Source organism: Aplysia californica, unplaced genomic scaffold (assembly GCF_000002075.1).
Source record: "Aplysia californica isolate F4 #8 unplaced genomic scaffold, AplCal3.0 scaffold00187, whole genome shotgun sequence".
Taxonomy (NCBI): Eukaryota; Metazoa; Mollusca; class Gastropoda; order Aplysiida; family Aplysiidae; genus Aplysia; species Aplysia californica.
In genome coordinates this window covers 680,116-697,179 of record NW_004797457.1, presented here as the reverse complement: position 1 = coordinate 697,179, position 17,064 = coordinate 680,116, and the positions used below count along the sequence as shown (strand labels likewise).

At 38.5% G+C, this 17,064-nt stretch overlaps 1 protein-coding gene across 2 annotated transcripts; it reads right to left on the bottom strand.

Moving 5' to 3' along the window:
- Window positions 1-737: 737 nt before the first annotated feature.
- On the bottom strand, window positions 738-16,737 carry LOC101855491 (zinc finger-containing ubiquitin peptidase 1). 2 transcript variants are annotated; one of them, XM_035969826.1, is made up of 10 exons: window positions 16,598-16,737; window positions 15,113-16,013; window positions 11,513-11,695; window positions 10,557-10,657; window positions 9,360-9,546; window positions 8,769-8,960; window positions 7,698-7,869; window positions 7,048-7,175; window positions 4,068-4,285; window positions 738-2,354 (listed from the first exon to the last, which is right to left on the bottom strand). In XM_035969826.1, the coding sequence occupies exons 1-10, from the start codon at window positions 16,601-16,603 to the stop codon at window positions 2,319-2,321; spliced, it is 2,124 nt and encodes a 707-aa protein (XP_035825719.1). In that variant the 5' UTR covers window positions 16,604-16,737; the 3' UTR covers window positions 738-2,318. The 2 variants fall into 2 exon arrangements, with proteins under 2 accessions (XP_035825719.1, XP_005098648.1); XM_005098591.3 differs by having other exon boundaries at window positions 15,113-16,736.
- Between the last annotated feature and the right edge of the window lie 327 nt (window positions 16,738-17,064).

The following is a 17,064-nucleotide window of genomic DNA, read 5'->3' as shown; positions in this document are numbered from 1 at the left end:
AGTTTTAAGGTTTTTTTTACCCATCTTCAGTTTCTTTAAAAAACAAGGAGGGTTTTCTCTTTAACCAAAGAAATATATACACACCAATGAAACCAAACTTGCCCTATAGGTAGGGCGATGCCCGCTTTTGGTGTAGGTCAAGGTTTCTGGAAACCCCCAAAATCTGGGTTAGCCTGCTTGTCCTTAAAAGCGACCAAATTAAAAAAAAGGAAAATTGAAGTATGAGATGATACAATTCACATATCAGACAGATGTAGGTGGTATTATGGTGGGCTATGGTAATAGCCATTCTTAGTTTGAACATCTACTGAGTGTTTTCCTCCCATGGGAAAGTGTTTCTGTAAAATAACATCAATCGTGTCAAGGAGGACATTACAAAGCTCACCTGTTGAAAAATGGATTGTGGGTGGTTGGCTGGTGCTCTAGTGTGGTTTGCTTCTTCTTTCCTTTCAAACATCTATCGTCCTTATCTCCCTTCATCTTTTTTATGTTTGTTACTCTCTTGTAACAGCTCTAATCTTCTGGCGCTCATATGACCTTATGCAGTTGCGAGCGCTGTAAAACCTCTACTAAAACTAAAATGGATTGTCTCATTTGGTACTACTCTGTTGTCTTTACAACAAGCTTTGCTGAATGTTGAAAGGGAATCTTATTCACTTCAAAAGACACTCCTGTATCATATGGTAATGAACATAAATGCACTAATTTTTTAACTATGAGAAGCAGAAAGCAAAGAATGACATCATGGGGAACTTTATTTTGAGCGTTATACATTATATTAACTGCACATGCTTTTCACAGGAGTTGCAGCACTTTGCAAAATTCTACTGTGACTCAGACTGGCACAAGACTTATTGCTACAAATGAATATATAACCAATTCAATAATACATATCTTCAAATTTGTAGAAATGAATAAATAATGAGACACAGCTTATAACACTTATTACTTATTGGAAAATCTCAACCAAAATTAAATGTCAACGGATTCCAGATCCATGTTTGTTTTCTAAACACCTAGATTAGACTAATAAAGACCACAGATGAACTGAGCAGGACGGCCTAATTTATGACAGATACCAGACTTCAAGTGTGATGCGATCGAGAAGAAGAAGAATAAGGCTACTAAAGTTTTCTTGTTCTGCAAAGTCAATTAAACCTATCAAGACAAAATCTCGCTACATCCATTTATTTCTTTGCCATTTCCTGTTGCACAAAGTAGTTGTCCTTATTATAACCATTACAACACAAAACGCACAGAGAAAGAATGCATTCGCACTTAAGCTTTAATTGATTTGTTTATTTGAATAATTTCAAAGGTTGCAGCCTATTCAGAGGCTTATTTTCAGTAAATATAAGTTTTTCTTGAAAACATATTTTATTACAAGTTTCCTTCAACATATGTATTATTTGAGGTTTCTCAGCGCATCTCCACTCCAACTCCGCTAGCAAAAATCAAATGTGACCCTCGTACACCCAGCAGCTCTGGTTATTTCATTTTTCTCTCGACAACTTTTCAGCATATCCTAATCCCAAATAAAACAAGTTGTGATAACCTTTTAGCACAGCTGACAAATTTATTAAAAATCTCAAGATGGTGTGCATTGGCCAAGCAACCCCCCCCCCCCCAACCCTTCACACACACTTTTTTTGCACTCAACAGATTCAAACTCTTCAAAGTACACTTAACAAAAGAGCTCTCCATTCCACTTGTGGGCTTTGTTCTGATTATTTGCAAATCCAGTCTTGAAAGTTCATAATTTTTCCTTTGCATTAGCAAGTTTGTGAGGAGCAATACTAGAAAACAGAATACATATTTTCTAATACAAGAATGGAATTTTGTATTTAGTCCCCCAAAAACATCTTTTATAAATACTGTTTGGCAGCTTTGTTCTCTAAGAAAGAACAGTTGTCTACAAAATGTCACTGATTGCAGTACCTTAAACTACTGACACTGTTCAGTACCATTATATTGCATTTTGCTCTTTAGAATTTGTCACATGTGTAGAAAAATAACAGTATATAATATATACAACTTTTAAGAACATGCAGAAAAGAAAATCGTACAGCATATTACGTATTTTAAAAAAATTAAGAGTCTGAATAAATTGGTAAAGATTCTCAATTTTAAGGATTATAACTCTAGAAAAAGGTCTTTAGACAAAGATCAATTAAATAGCAATCTCACACAAATTTAATATTACACATGATTCCACGGTATCCAAAAAGTACATATTACGAAGAGTGAAAAATTGGAGGGTCTGTTTCTTTTCCTGGAATGCTTGGCTTTCAGCTACAAATGGTGATGTAAAGTTCACTTCAAACAACTCTTTCCGATTTCAGAATTTTGCTTTGCTGAAAAGGAAAACAAAAAAGAAAAAATGGAAAGCAATAAATATGAAGCAAAAAATTCAGTAGCTGAAAATCGAAATTTAATGAGACTTGGTTCTTCCCTTTAAATTTTGATAACCTCGTCTAGTAATGTTTTTTTTTTTAATTCCTAAGAAAAAAAAGTTTATAATTTTATTTTAAAATAAAAACTACAATAACACATTTTAAAAATGTTGAAAATGACAAGCACACTAATGTGAATTTTAAAGGAAAAAATGATGGTGTATGTCTCTATATTCTTACATATATAGCTCTGAAAATGAGTTTTCAACATTGAAAGTTTGGAAAACATCACATCTTACACCTAACAAATCAGTAAAAATTTCCTCATCTTAAACCAAATTTATGTAGCATTGAGGTGAAAACAGATGTTCGTCAAAAATTATGAAATCGACGAATCTACCATTTTTCTGCCCCATGAGCAATTTTTACTGGATATTTGGCGGGGAGGGCAAACCACCTTATTTCAACATAATTCAATAAAAATATTTCTCTTGGGATTTTACTGGACAATTTGCAGTTTCCTTGGACATTCAAGCTTTAGAAGCCTCCAAATTTTGAAGACCATATTTTTTGCTAATTTTACCTCGGACACAAAGGTCCCCCCCTCCCCCTCCCATTCTATTCAAGATAGTAGGATATATTTTTTTTCATCTAAAGCAAAGCAATTGAACAGGCTTTAACTCACTAACTCTTTCACCAGTCACAAGCGTTGAAGACTGGTGTTTTTGGGAGTATTTCAATAAATCACCACAACTCTCAAAATTACCGTATTGTAATTATTTTTTGACACAGTAAAATAACATTCAAGCTTAAGCTAATACACAAAACTAAAGTTGTCTAAGTCTAATACTTTAATTTGTATGATTTTTCAAAAATTGGCATGAATTTGATTTACCGAAAATTTCCAGACGTGACAGGCAGAATGAAATTCATAACAACAACAAAAATAAAAGTTCAAAGTGTTCTGTTTTGATTTGTATGCATGTGTGAGTGTTTGGTGAAAATATAAAAGCAGATCTGTGCGTTGATTCAGACCCATACACTAAATTACATGAGACATGTACGCCACGACATTGTGATTTCATTGCGCGAACAACAACACCAGTACTAGTGCTAGATCTAGCCCTAGAACTACGACTCTGGCCGTGTTCGGGTACATATATCCAGGATCCTAACTATTAAACATATCATATTCTGAGACACAAGAACTAGTAAAACGTACAGAAGTATCGAAAACGGAGAAATTATGTGATTCTTGTTCATGCGACTTCTTCGACCGTTACTACTACTATGACGCGACTGTCGGATTACTATCAGCTGTATAGAAAAAAACAAAGCGCGAGTTCCGGTCAGTTTAACCCCAGTTGGGGTCCCTTCACCTTCAATAACTTAAAACCTACGGACCCCAGAGATACAAAACGAAGTCTAAGTAGCTCAGGCTTGGCCAAACAAGGGTATGAGGCAGGCCACGCGATCCATGCGTGATTTGTAGAGTGAACAAAAAATTTCAAAGTTGGTCACGCAGGGCTTGTGGGAACCGTCGCGGGGGTCACGCATCTGTTGTGTGAACCGTCTGAAGTGAGTTAAGATTATACCAATCACTCCAAATGTCTAAAAACTGACAAGTGTCTGATTCAACGATGTCGCAACACATCTGAAAGAACAAAAACTTACCTGACACTCAGATTCAGAAAGCAAACCCGTCACAGCCACCACCTGATACTGTCTGGACTTGAAGCCAAGGAGTGAGCGCCGGAACGTTTTCATCTGCTTCCAGGTCATTGGGGTCTGAGCGACGGCTGCCATTTGCTCCGAGGGTGTGCCGGGGTCAAAGAGCAGCAACTTGACCGCTCCTTTCTCTTTCTCCACTCCCACAACGGTGCGACTATGACCTGTTGGAAGTAAAAAGAGCACTTGACACTAGATTGTCTTATCTAAAATTGAAATCAATATATGTTAATCTTGCATTCTCAGGCATATTTTGATCCAAATTGCACCTGAAATAGAACATAAATGCTGACTTTGTAAGTTTATTTAATTCTTTTTTTTTTTTGGTAAGTGTTTTACGGCGCTCGCAACTGCATAAGGTCACATGAGCATGCGGACACAGCAAACATTTTGATTTTCAGTTGATAGGAAATTTGAATTTTGCTTGGGTGGCGGCTGAAGCCTATTCTTATCCATTTTAAACCCCCATGGAATCTTTAGCGTGCGCAACTTGCACATGGGACCTCCGAGATTTTTCGCCTTTGTCCGAGAAGGCTAGGTGTAAATCTTTCCTACCAGAAGATCAGGGTTGTGTCTGAAAGACAGCAGTAAGAAGGAGCCAAGGAGTAGCAGTAGAAAGGCTGCAGAAGAGCAAGGAGCCCTGAGGAGGGGGCAAAGGGAGTGAGGGGGTTGGGGACAGAAATTGGAAACGAAAGCAGACGACAGAACATTGCGAGAGAGCAGGAAAGAAGGTGAAAGGAGACAATTTTAGAGAAGAAAACTTTTCCGTCGCTCTTTTTCAAACCCCGGGACCTTTGAATAAGAGGTGAACACCTTAACCTCAAGGCCACGAGAGCCCGCGACTTTGTAAGTAACCAAAGAGATTTTATTCTTCCCAGTAGTACCAGGGGAGATACAAAATAATTTTATTTAGCCATGGAAAGTCACTGAACGAAGTTCCATAATGAGAGAGTTGATGTTCATTCACTTGGCTCTTTAACTAGCTTTATCATTGCTGCAAGAACAGCAGAGCAATCAAGGGATGAAAAACAAACACAAATGTACACACAGCCCCCTCGATAATTGTCTTAAGGCCCGGTTGCACGTAACGATAAATTGTACAAAAACAGGACGATTTAGCGATCATATGATAAATCGTTCGGTGTAACCGCAAAATTGTACAAAATTTGGACGATTGAACGATGGATTGGAGACTTGGTCGAGAAATCAAGCGCTGCTTGATATTTTCCGTGCCGTCACATTCAGATTTGAGGGAGACGCGCTGTGACGTAGATTCACTTTGAAATTTGCCGCTGCGCAGAATTAAACTCAGGACTCAAAATCTTTTTAATAATTACCGTATGTAAAAACTGATTTCATATTCGGAATCAGCGTCTCAAAATAAGCAAAGTTGCTCGCGATGAACCTGATTTGGTGCGTTATTATTTATATTTTAGCAATTTTATTATTATTTAGTTGATTGTCAATTGTGAAGCTGTGCATCAAGGTCACTCGGTGCGTTGCACATCAGCAGTCAAGTCAAAGCTTCTGATTCTGCACACAACAAAGTAGGCCTACAGTATGGCCACCCTTTTCTAAAGACACTGTTCTGTTATATCAAAATGTACAGGGGAAGGGTGGAGGGGGAGAGGGGCTTCTGTGATCTAGAGGAAGTGTTTGCTTTTCATTCATTAGGTCCAGAGCTCGAAACCTTCACATAGAGTGCAGGCAAATTGCTGTCATCGCAAAGAGACATGGTGGCTTTATGACGAGGAATCTCCTCAATCGATAGAAAACTGGACAATAGATTGGAACGTGTAAACAGACTACACAGTTCGATAAAACGGACAGTTCTCTCATAACGACGAATCTGATACTATTTATCGTTGCGTGTAACCGGGGCTTTACGCATTTTTGCTAGCCTTAAAAAACAATAAGAAAAGAGTCGATTTCTGTTAATATATAAAAGAAGTAGAATGCAGAGTTTGAGATTGCAGTGACTGTCCTAGCTTTGAAAGAAGCAATATGTTTTGTTGAGTCATGGGTAGTAGTACTTGCACAGTGTGTGATAAAAAGAGAGGTGAAAATTCCACCCACTCGGCTCTTTTACCGGCCTTCTCGTTGCAGCCAGGAGAGCAATGTAACCAAACACACACACTCAAACCTTTGCAAGCCTAGAAAGCAGTACTTGGATATTCAGATATAGTTGGGCACTCTTTCAAAATGCATCTTTGCATGTCTTGAGAAATATAAAATAGACAAGACCAGGTTTTTGTTCAAATACCAAAGACACTGAACACAGTATTTGAGGTTACGACGATTGTCATCCTTATTTTGAGAATCGGTACAATATTGTAAAATCCATATATATGAGTAAACACTGCATCAGCCCACCTATCCTGGAGCTTGCAGAAACAATAAATATACTTTTAAAAAAAATCTTCCCTTGGGTGTCAGGGTCACCTTTAACTATGTGTCCGATTCCACCATATCGTGACCTCGGTGCTTTTTTTTCCTATCTCCATTTTTTTAGACGTTGAAAATGTGACTTCTTCTTAAGTTCACTCTTTGTTATGAACTGTTTTCACTGTTATTAAAAACGGAGATAGGACAAGAAAGCACTGAGGTAGTGATATGGAGGCTAATCAACAGAATCTGAGTAATGTTCCTACAAACCAGGTTCTTCATCAGAAACCACTCTATTTGAAAGCCTCTCTGGCATGAATGCACAGGAAGCAGCTTGTACACTTGAACTTTCATTTATCTAAAAAAAAACAAAAAAAAAAAACCCAACCTGAATGATGTACAGAACTTTTTCTAATGGACCAGCAAAAAAAAAAAGAAAATAAAAAGAAATCTGTTTTGAATTGATGAGGGATTGTCTAAAGGATATCTATTACTGGAATATTCCTAAATATCATTCACAAGACAGTTTCAAAGAAGTTACCTTGATGTTGTAGATAAAGTGGAGGTTTGAACCCACTCCTCTCACTGAAATAATCACAAATCCATTCCAGGAGACGAGGATGTGTTCCATCAGGAGCTGAAGGAGCATGAAAATCAGCGAGATGACATCTGAAACAGCAATAGAAGGGGCAGGGAGGGGTGGAATTTTAAAAAACCCCAAACATCCAAGAAAATGCAATAACTTCAACTCCATCAAGATAATTAACAGTCTCATTAGTATCATTCTGTTGCTCTCTTTGTAGAGTTGTATTTTACGGCAAATTAGCACAATGGCAACCACATTTTGAAAAAAAAACAATAAAAAGAAGTAGAGGAAACAGACATGAATCATCAAAGAAATTTGCAATAGAATGGAGATTCAGCTATGAGGAAGAAAGGAGAATGTGCAAGAGAAGACGAAGAAGAAGGAGGAGGAGGAGGAGGAAAAGGAAGTAGAAGAAGAAGAAGAAGAAGAAGAAGAAGAAGAAGAAGAAGAAGAAGAAGAAGATGAAGAAGAAGTAGAAGAAGAAGAAGAACAAGAAGAAAAAGAAGAACAACAAGAACAACAACAAACAAAAAACATTGAAGCAGTAAATAATATGTGATAATACAGCAAATTGGGCATTCAACTTTTCAATGAATACTACATACTTGATCCTAAGGGAAGACAATAGAGCCACAATTTCCGTTGCACCAATCCATTTGCGAGTGTTGGAAAGTCGACCTTTTAGTTGTTGACAGCCTTGGAGGTCGAACCCTTTTTTCCAAGCAGACTCAATCATTTCTTGGATCCTTGGTATTGATGGAATATCCCTTTGTCCATCTGTCAAATATATCAAAATAAACTTATCTGCTGAAATGAGTCTCACATACTCACAAAGAAGTTGAACTAGAAAATCATTAAAAATTTTCACACAAGAGTCAACAAAGAAATAAAATAATACATTTTTTTTTAGAAAACAATGTAATAATGCAGACCTCTTCGTTGCCTTTTAACATTGTACAACATGAAAATGTGATGTTATTGGCTTTGTGCTGTACCATGGACATCACAGAAGTTGGCAAAAATCTTTATTCTTGGTTGTCTATAAGACATTACAAGTACGTCCCGCTTATCACCTAGCTCTAATTAATTTGTATGGAGATCTAGCCACAAGCACAGCCTGGATTTTCATTCGGGAATAAAAAATGAGCATATCTGTACCAAATTTCTTGGTATTACTTTACTGCTAGGCTTGCAAGCGATCGATAAACACAGGTCTAATCTTGCAGACAAAAGAGTGCTCCTGCAAAACATAAACACCAAAATGAGCGTAAAAAGGCAGCAACTTTCAGTATTTGACTTAAATATGCAAATTCTCCAAAATTATGGGTATATTGAGGAATATGAAGATGAGGAAGGTGACACTATCGCGGAGCAGGGATCTGAATAGGTGTCATGATTGGGCCCTGATGAGACTTCTGTCCTGGCTAACGAGCTTAATAACTGAAAATCAGCGCTGACGGTAAGAACGCACATCCCCGGAAAGCAAAGGGGTAGAGATGGTCCTGAAATCCATACATAGTTATGACCTACATATGTATTGTGATAACACAGGTACCTGTCTTTGAGAGTTGTCCTCCAGAAATCAAATTTATTTTTTCAAAGTTTCAACCAGAAAAAAAAAGCACAAACTACTGTTACTGTTAGTAGTGTTTTCTATTCCAAAGGCGATGGCTTACCTGGAAATATTTTTTCGGCATAATTGGGGTTCCGTAAAAGACACGATAGCATCATTTGAAAATTTCTGTAGCCACACCCCCAGCCTTTGTCCCCATAAGACCCAGCAAAGTGGTCCGTAGGAGAACAAAGCCGCACTTCCTGTCCGAGACGAGCCTGAGAGTTGAACAGCTGGTGCAGCCTCTGGATGACTCCTGGCAAACAATGAACCAGATCAGCAAAGCATGTTTTAGGTTGTAGTAAGAGTTTTATGGCACTTGCAACACAAAAAGGCCATATAAGTTCCAAAGAATAGAGGTGTTACAAGAGAATAACAAACACAAAAAAGGAGGACAGATAAGGATAATAGATGTTTTACAGGAAGGAAGGAGCAAACCACACCAGCCAACCATCTGCTCAGCCATGTATGCAAATGCAAGATGAATGTTATAGGGCATTGAACATAAAAACCAGAGGTAGGCCAAGGGTCTAAATTAAAAAAGAGATATTATAGTAGTAGCATGGTGAGAAACAAATGATCAGTAACAACCAGACAGATGCCTGGTTAGAGAGAGAGAGAGAGAGAGAGAGAGAGAGAGAGAGGGGGAGCCTACCTTGAACTCTCGTCTGGCCATCATCCACATGGTCGGCCCCTCTGCGGGCTGCCCTGCCCCGCTGCTCGTGGTACTCGCCCACTGACACTTCTCCTCGGGCCACTGCTCGCTCCAGATTTTGTTCATATTGTTTATCAAAAGCACACTTTCCTTGAACTTTTGCTTTCTTTGCAGGTAGGCCTGCTTTCTAAAAGAAATCAAAAAGAAAAAAAGAAAAAAAAAGAAAAGAAAAGAATAATAATAAAAAAGAAGAACACACAAATGACGGCGCCCTTCAATAAATAACTGGTGATGTTTCACACCTTCATCAACACAATTTAGCAGAAGCAAGGGAAGGGGGTTTGCCTGAACATGCCTCTCCAGACTAACTGAGACTGAATGGGCTGCAATATCCCAGAAAACAGGAGGTACAGGATAAAACAACTTTCCCTGGAGGGAATCAAACTCTCAAAACAAAGAGTCATCTCATAGCAAAATAAAGTCATCTCTATATGATTAGAAATGAGCTTCCTTTAGACCACAATAGTAGACCTATTGGAGAGGAGAGAAATAAATCCAGAGATCCATGGTGAGTGAATCCAATATAAACACTGTCAGCAAAAATATCTCTCAAATGTTGGATTGGACATTTTAAACATTTCAATGTAACCATTAGTATTCCAATTTCCAACATAATAATAATATACAAAAATATAACATACTTAATTTTCCCTATCTATAAGCTACAATTTATTTACTTTTATAAATAAAGCTTATGTGCTTCCTATGATTTTATCCTGGAATGGGCCTCAGTAGTGAAAGAGTTAATGAGAACGGGCAGAGATCTGATTGTCATGAAATTGCATTTTACTAGCATGTATTATGTTTGGACGTCGTAAAAAAATTTTTTTCAACTGATTCCAGATCTGCATCCCAGGACTCATCATGTAGATCTAGAGGCAAAAAAAAAAAAGCAGTGGTAACAACTGTAATAATAAATGTCAAGAGTTCTTACAAACTAATCAACATTTATTTTCTTTTATAGCCATGAAGACAAAACAATGAATGCCATTCAGATATAAATGGTCCACACCATTGCGGAAGCTACCATCCATCCATAATGGTCTGTGCCACTTTGGATCTTTTGTTGCCCAAAATCGGAAATCCAGTTTGTCAGAAGCATTTCCAAAGAAAGGGCAAGAAAAGCTTTCATCTTACCTTCACATTCTCAGATGGTTGGTGATCCTTTAGGACATTGTCCATTGGCTTAGACTGGTATGGTTCATTAAAACTTGAAGAACATGCACTGGAATGGGCTCCTTCATTAACAAACAAAATGGAGAAAAAAGAAAAAGAAAAACATGGAGTTGGCACACACATATAACTATTTGCATCATGAATGGCATTACATACACAATAAGCTTTATTGTTATGACTTTTAAGCTACAACTGGGTTTGTGAGACCAGTAACAGTGGAACTTCTTTTTACAAAGTAAACTAACTTTTAAAACTATATATTTCTAACAACATTCAACACAAATCCTCCAAAAACTTGTTATACAAACATGTGCAACATACTTCATACTTAACTCATCATGACTTAAAATCATCAGATAAAAACATAATTTTTAGAACATACAAAATTATGAGTAAAAAGTAAAGTAAAGTTGTTCCCGCATCCGATCCGGACATTGGGGATTGCCTTGTTAGTAAGACAACTTCCTCGGCCTTCGGCATATTGTGGTAGGGTGGCCTGTTCCTTTCCATTCCGCCTTTACTTCCCCAACTCAAAGTCAGGTACCCATTACTGCTGGGTGGGCAGGAGGGGGCTAAAAAAATCTGTGTCCGAACCGAGGCTCGAACCCGGACTTTTCGCTTCGGAGACAAGCGCACTAACCGCTCCGCCATCGCACCCCCTGAATTACCAGTTACCCTTTTTTTTCCAAGCCTGCCCAAAGCATGAAGCACTCAGGAGGTAGTATTGACCCAACATTAGATAAGGAGCCCCAAAACTGTTCAAGAGCATGAAAGAATTGCAGCAAACAGCAGCCTTCACATTGAAGACTGGGATGTCTATCTAAAGATGAAACAAGAAGAGTAAGAAGAAAATTGTTTCCTAAACTTTACAGCGAGAAGTATATAACAAAATTCTTTCTCACATTATATTTTGTTACCTGACTGGTATGTGGTCCCAAAATGACTTTCCACATGAGACGTCAGAAGGTCTGTATCCCCAAAAACTTGACTGCAAATAGGGCAGGCGGGCTCATGGCTAGAAGATTCTGTGGCATCACTACTACAACTCACACCAAAGTAAGTTGTATCATTGTGGTGACCCTGCATGTGCCTGCGTAGATCTAAAAAAAAATAGAGTAAAAAAAATAAAAAGCATGTTGAGGCAAGAGCATGATTCCCATCAACTGTGGGTTTTTTGGTCATTTTTTCTGGGTCCTTCTTTGGTTTCATGAGTATGTGAGTGCCCATGCGTGCATGCATGTGTGTGTGTGTTTATGTGAGAAAACACAATACAAACATATCGTCGGCCTTGTGATAAAACCGACTAACCCCCTCGAGGTAAATTTTACAGGAGAAGGAAAAAAACTGTTTTATTTCAAAACAAAGGCGTCTAACGATAAATCAATGCTTTAAACACCTATATAAACACTTTACCGAAAATGTGTAGACCTTTTTTTCCTTTAAAAATTGCTTTTAATGAAACTGTGTGGGTTAGACGGTTATGTCGCTCAAATTTTCCTGGATAAAACCGACCAACCCTCAATTTTGTGGGTTGACCGGTTTTATCAGGAAGCCACTGCTGGCCTTGAGTTTGGTTTAGTGCAGCCAAGTCACACTTGACGGGTAACGTATTTGATCACTTGCTTCAATCGTCAAGATCTTTTGTAGAAGAAGAAGAAGAAGGGAAGAAGGAGGAGGAAGAGGAGGAGGAGGAGGAGGAGGAGGAGGAGGAGGAGGAGGAGGAGGAGGAGGAGGAGGAGGAGGAGGAGGAAAAAGAAGGAGGAGGAAGAGTAAGAAGAAGAAGAAGGAAGAGGAGGAGGACTATATTATTGCTACCAACATACTATCAGCTGCTGCCATTTCAGTGCTACGGAGTCAATTCGGCCAAAAACAGCAGTCACAAAGTTGAACCTCTAATAGAAGTAGAGGAAGCAGAACACAGCAATGGGTATATTAATTACATTTAAAGTAGAAGAACAGGGGGTTGGAAGGGTAAGGGAGAGTACCTACAGCAACAACTACAAAAACAACAATTACAACAACAACAAAAACAACAGTAGTAGCAGCAGCAGCAGCAGTAGGCCTTTAGAATTTATAACCGTGTCTGACACGGTACTATTGGCACTGGGTGGCCATTCAAAGGCCTGGAAAAAAGTAATACTAAGAAAGAAATGAAAGCAGAAAGCCACACAAAAGCTCTGCTACCTCAACAATGGTTTGGGAAAAGTTGGTTACTTAATGATATATCATTGTACAAAAAGACTTTGTGAGTACCAAAGAATGCGCCAACTTTCTCCAAAGTGCGTGGCTTGACAACTACTACTTTATTGAGTTTTCTCGACGATAGAAGAGCATGTCTGTCTCACTCTGTGTCCTATGGCTACAACAAGGCACTAGTCTTTCTTGGTTGAAAGTAAACCCAAATTGTTTTTCTTGAACTTTTGGCAGAACACTTGATAACTCAATGAAATGTGGCTTTCACCCTCTCTGCAAAGTTCTCCATGTATACTTGATGCAGATCTGACGTTTTCTGGATTGTCATCTGTAGACAGGAGGATATCTTCGAAAGTTTGTCAAAAAATACCTCTTTATGGAACAACTTATCATCCTTGGCTCTCTCATGGTGGGCATGATGTGTTCTAGGGGGGGGGGATTTTTTCGGAGAAGACACTTTAAATAAACCAGTGGGTCAGGCCTGTGGTGCTCTTGAAGATTATTTTACAAACAGGTGTTCTTTGACCATTGACTCTTGTAAGTGGTATTGAAGGCTGTAATTTCTCCTTGGGTTTTCCCTTGCTGGGTAAGATCTCTTTTTGTCTATCATGTTTATCGTGGCATATACGTAGGCTCTCTTTTCTTTCCAAGAGAGTGACCAGTTATGTCATTGCATTTTGTGCCAACCAGTTTACAACTGCAAAGGACGTCAAGTTCACATCCTGCTCGCTTCGTGCCTTGACATGGGTAGAGGCATCCCCAGTTCTTTCAACCTCTTCCTTTTGTTACCCTTCCAATCGTTTTCATGCCGTGTCCTTTTCGCAGAGATCAAAGGTGACATAACTGTTGTATTATCAGCTGATGTGACATTAGCCTGGTCATGTTGATCACTTTCCACTGCGCTGAGGGTCAGAGGTGACGCAGCAAAAGTGGCATCATCTTATTGAATGTTATAGCGTTATGTAAGCTAAGGTTTGATATAAAGATAAAGCATTAGGTTATGACACTGAGAAAATAATCTACTCAAAACACAAACGAAATGAACTTTCAAAGAAAGTCGAACAATGTTTCAGAACGTAATGACTCCAATAAACACAGCAAATGAAAAAATAAAGAAAAAGCCCTTTAAAAAACAACGATCGTTGGGGGCAGACCGTGTGCTGGACAGGTCCCACAATTTTTTTTTCTGAGTGAGTTAGTAAAGGAGGAAATGCTATCTACTTTGTCCATTCAATTGTGAAGGAAAAATTATTAGGAGAAGAGACAGTAGTCCGAATAGGGGAAAATGCCTTTACAATTGGTGAATTTCGAGTACAAAGACAAAGAAAAACACGTGGACAGAAAACATAGTTTCATATAAAAAAAAATCCATAAAGACGCATTTCAAATACCGGAATTGTCAAGAGATAAACAGTTCTGTGGGAACAGTGGGGAGTTTTAGTCATTAATAACATTATCAGCAGTATTAAAACGAAGAAAAAAGAGGAAACAACCAGATCTATATAACTCCCCAATGAAACCAACAAGAAATATTACACAAATATTCCTTTTTGGAGAGCTCCCACGGTTTTGTGAGCAAATTCCAGACTATTACAGAACTGAATCTAATGAAGTCCGGAGAGGAGTCGAAGCCGGGGTTAGTCGGTAACGTAGCAAGTGGCCCCTCATTGTTAGCGCGATAAAAACAGCCAACCCTCATTCCGTCCCTCGCAGGTGGGATAGTCGGCATTATCTGGCTAAAATCCGATGGGTGCCAGGTTATACGGTTTTATTTCTAATGTTTTAAAGACATTTCTAGACAAAATTCAGATGATCTGTCTTTGAGTGAGCATATGAAATGGACAATTTACTATCGATAAGGCCAATAAATTTTTTGGGGATATTTTGTGGGTTAGTCGGTTTTATCACCAGGCCGACGATATATGTGCATGTACAGTATAATGCTCTATGAGCTATACAACCTTTATTACCCCAGCAGACCCAAAAACACTCCGAAACTTTCTGGGCTTCCTGGAAAGCATACAGTGCAAGCTGCAGATTTCACGCCTTCAAACACTTCTAACAAACTGACAAGATCTTTCGCTGTCTATAGCCAGGTACCCATTCCCACCTGGGTGAAGTCAGGAAAATTTGTGTCAAGTGTCTTTCCCATGTACATAACACAGTAGTCAGTTTTATCCTTAAAATGATAATAACTGATATCCAATGTTAGTAAACACAATTTGATCCCGAAAGAAAAACTGATGAAGGAAGGAGAATTGTTTCATTTCAGTGTGTCCCTTGATTCAGGGAGACAGATTTTAAAAAAAATAAAGCAGACTTACCATCTTCCTTCCGGCTTGTGAAGTCACAAAGGGGACACGACATACTGGCTCCATCATCGAGAATGTCCCCATGCAGTATCTTCAAGTGAGCTCCAAGTGCGATTTCACTATCAACTTCAAGGTCACATAATGGACAGGACAGTGTCTGAATATCTGTCACTGTGGCACCATCCAACTCATGCAAGTTTTCACAGAATGCACCCGTTTCCATTTGTACATCAGTATCGGGATGCATGGTAGAGACATGGAACTCCAAGCGATACAAACTTTCTTCACGAGCATCACAAAAGGGGCAAATCAAATCTAATTTATCGCTACTCCAATGGGCGTTCAATTCTGTTGGTTTCTCTGCTGGTGGTGTTTCTCTATTTGGGCCTTCAACCATAGAACTATCACTATCTTGTGCATCTTTATCATCATGTGGACTCACTTGTTTATTCTCTTTACTTTTGTCACTGTGAGTCGAATGCTTAGTCATATTTAAATAACTATCACACTCTTCACAAGAACCACTGCTGCTATTCGTGGCAGATTGTTGAGAGCAATTTTGTATAGAATCTTCCTCATCAGATGGCTCAACAAGAATACACTCTTGCGTCTGGTGAAATTTTTCCCTTTCACTTTTCATATCGGGACTGCCTGCCGAAATGACACTTGATTTGGAGTATTGACCAATATGAGAATACACTTTCTTTGCCTTTGTTGCTGTTGCATTGCTGCTGGATTCACTTGAACTACTTTCCCTTGTTATATTTGCCTCATCCAGCAGGTGGCTCTGTTCTTGAACGTGGCAACTGTCTTGGACATCATCATAAGATGTCCCCACTAGACTTTCATTGAAAAGATCTAAACTGGAATTATGACAACTGTGTTGTGTCCTTTTCAATTCACTATCCATTATCTTCAGCGGAAGGCGTGTGTATGTAAATTACAATGAGGATATTGTATTAAGTTTTAGTTTGTTTCTATGATTTTATTAATTAATATGATCATGAGGAAGAAAAGCTTCTCCTGTTCAAAATATGAATATCAATCTACATCTAGATTCTAGATCTAGATATCTATACTCTAGATCTAGATCTAGTATCTAGATAGCCTAGATTTCTTGATCAAGATCTGACTTGAACACGAAAAGATGAAGGAAAGTCAAAATCCACAGCCAGAGCTACAATAGGCTACATATCTAGCCCACTTACACTGACTGAATTTACAGAAATCAAAGTCAATTTGAAAAGCAATACAACTGTAGAGTCAGTTGAGTTGATGAGGAGCAGATCTAAATCTAGATCTAGATTCTAGATCTAGATTAGATCAAGTGAAGTTCAAGTTCAAATATTCAAATGACAAATTCAATGATGTTGACGTTGTTATGATGGTAGGCCTATCTATCATAGTACATCACATTGTATTGAAAATCTCATGACATGATGAAAATAGGATGAGTAAGCCGAATATATTCGAGGACGATCCCAGAGACACACGCACACGCATTTGCTCTGAAAAAAATAACAGCTATCCTCCTTGTTCTGTCACAGCTATGCAATCCTGCCAACTAGAAACCGAAACTAAAATGTACTACCAAGGTATTGCCAGCGATGAAGAAACAGGAAATGGGGAAGAAATTTAAAAACAAACTCCCACGGGGAACAACTCTGATTCTAGTCTAACTTCGGTTTGTTTGTTTTTTGGTTCGTAAAAAGATTCGCATTCTTTGGCTTTTCACTGAAGACCTTGTCATTGTCCCCAACGTCTAAGTATCCTTTGTCAGCGCCTATAATTGTGTTTATACATAAGATATCTGTGTTGCACACTGTTTGGCCTGTGTTTAATTCCAGAAGATGCCTACAGACTCAAAATTGGTGACAGGCCCAATACCCGGTAGTGGACATGAGAAGGCAACAATGCAATTGTTGGTGTGAACCCTGATCACACAAGGGAAAGTTACTTCGTTT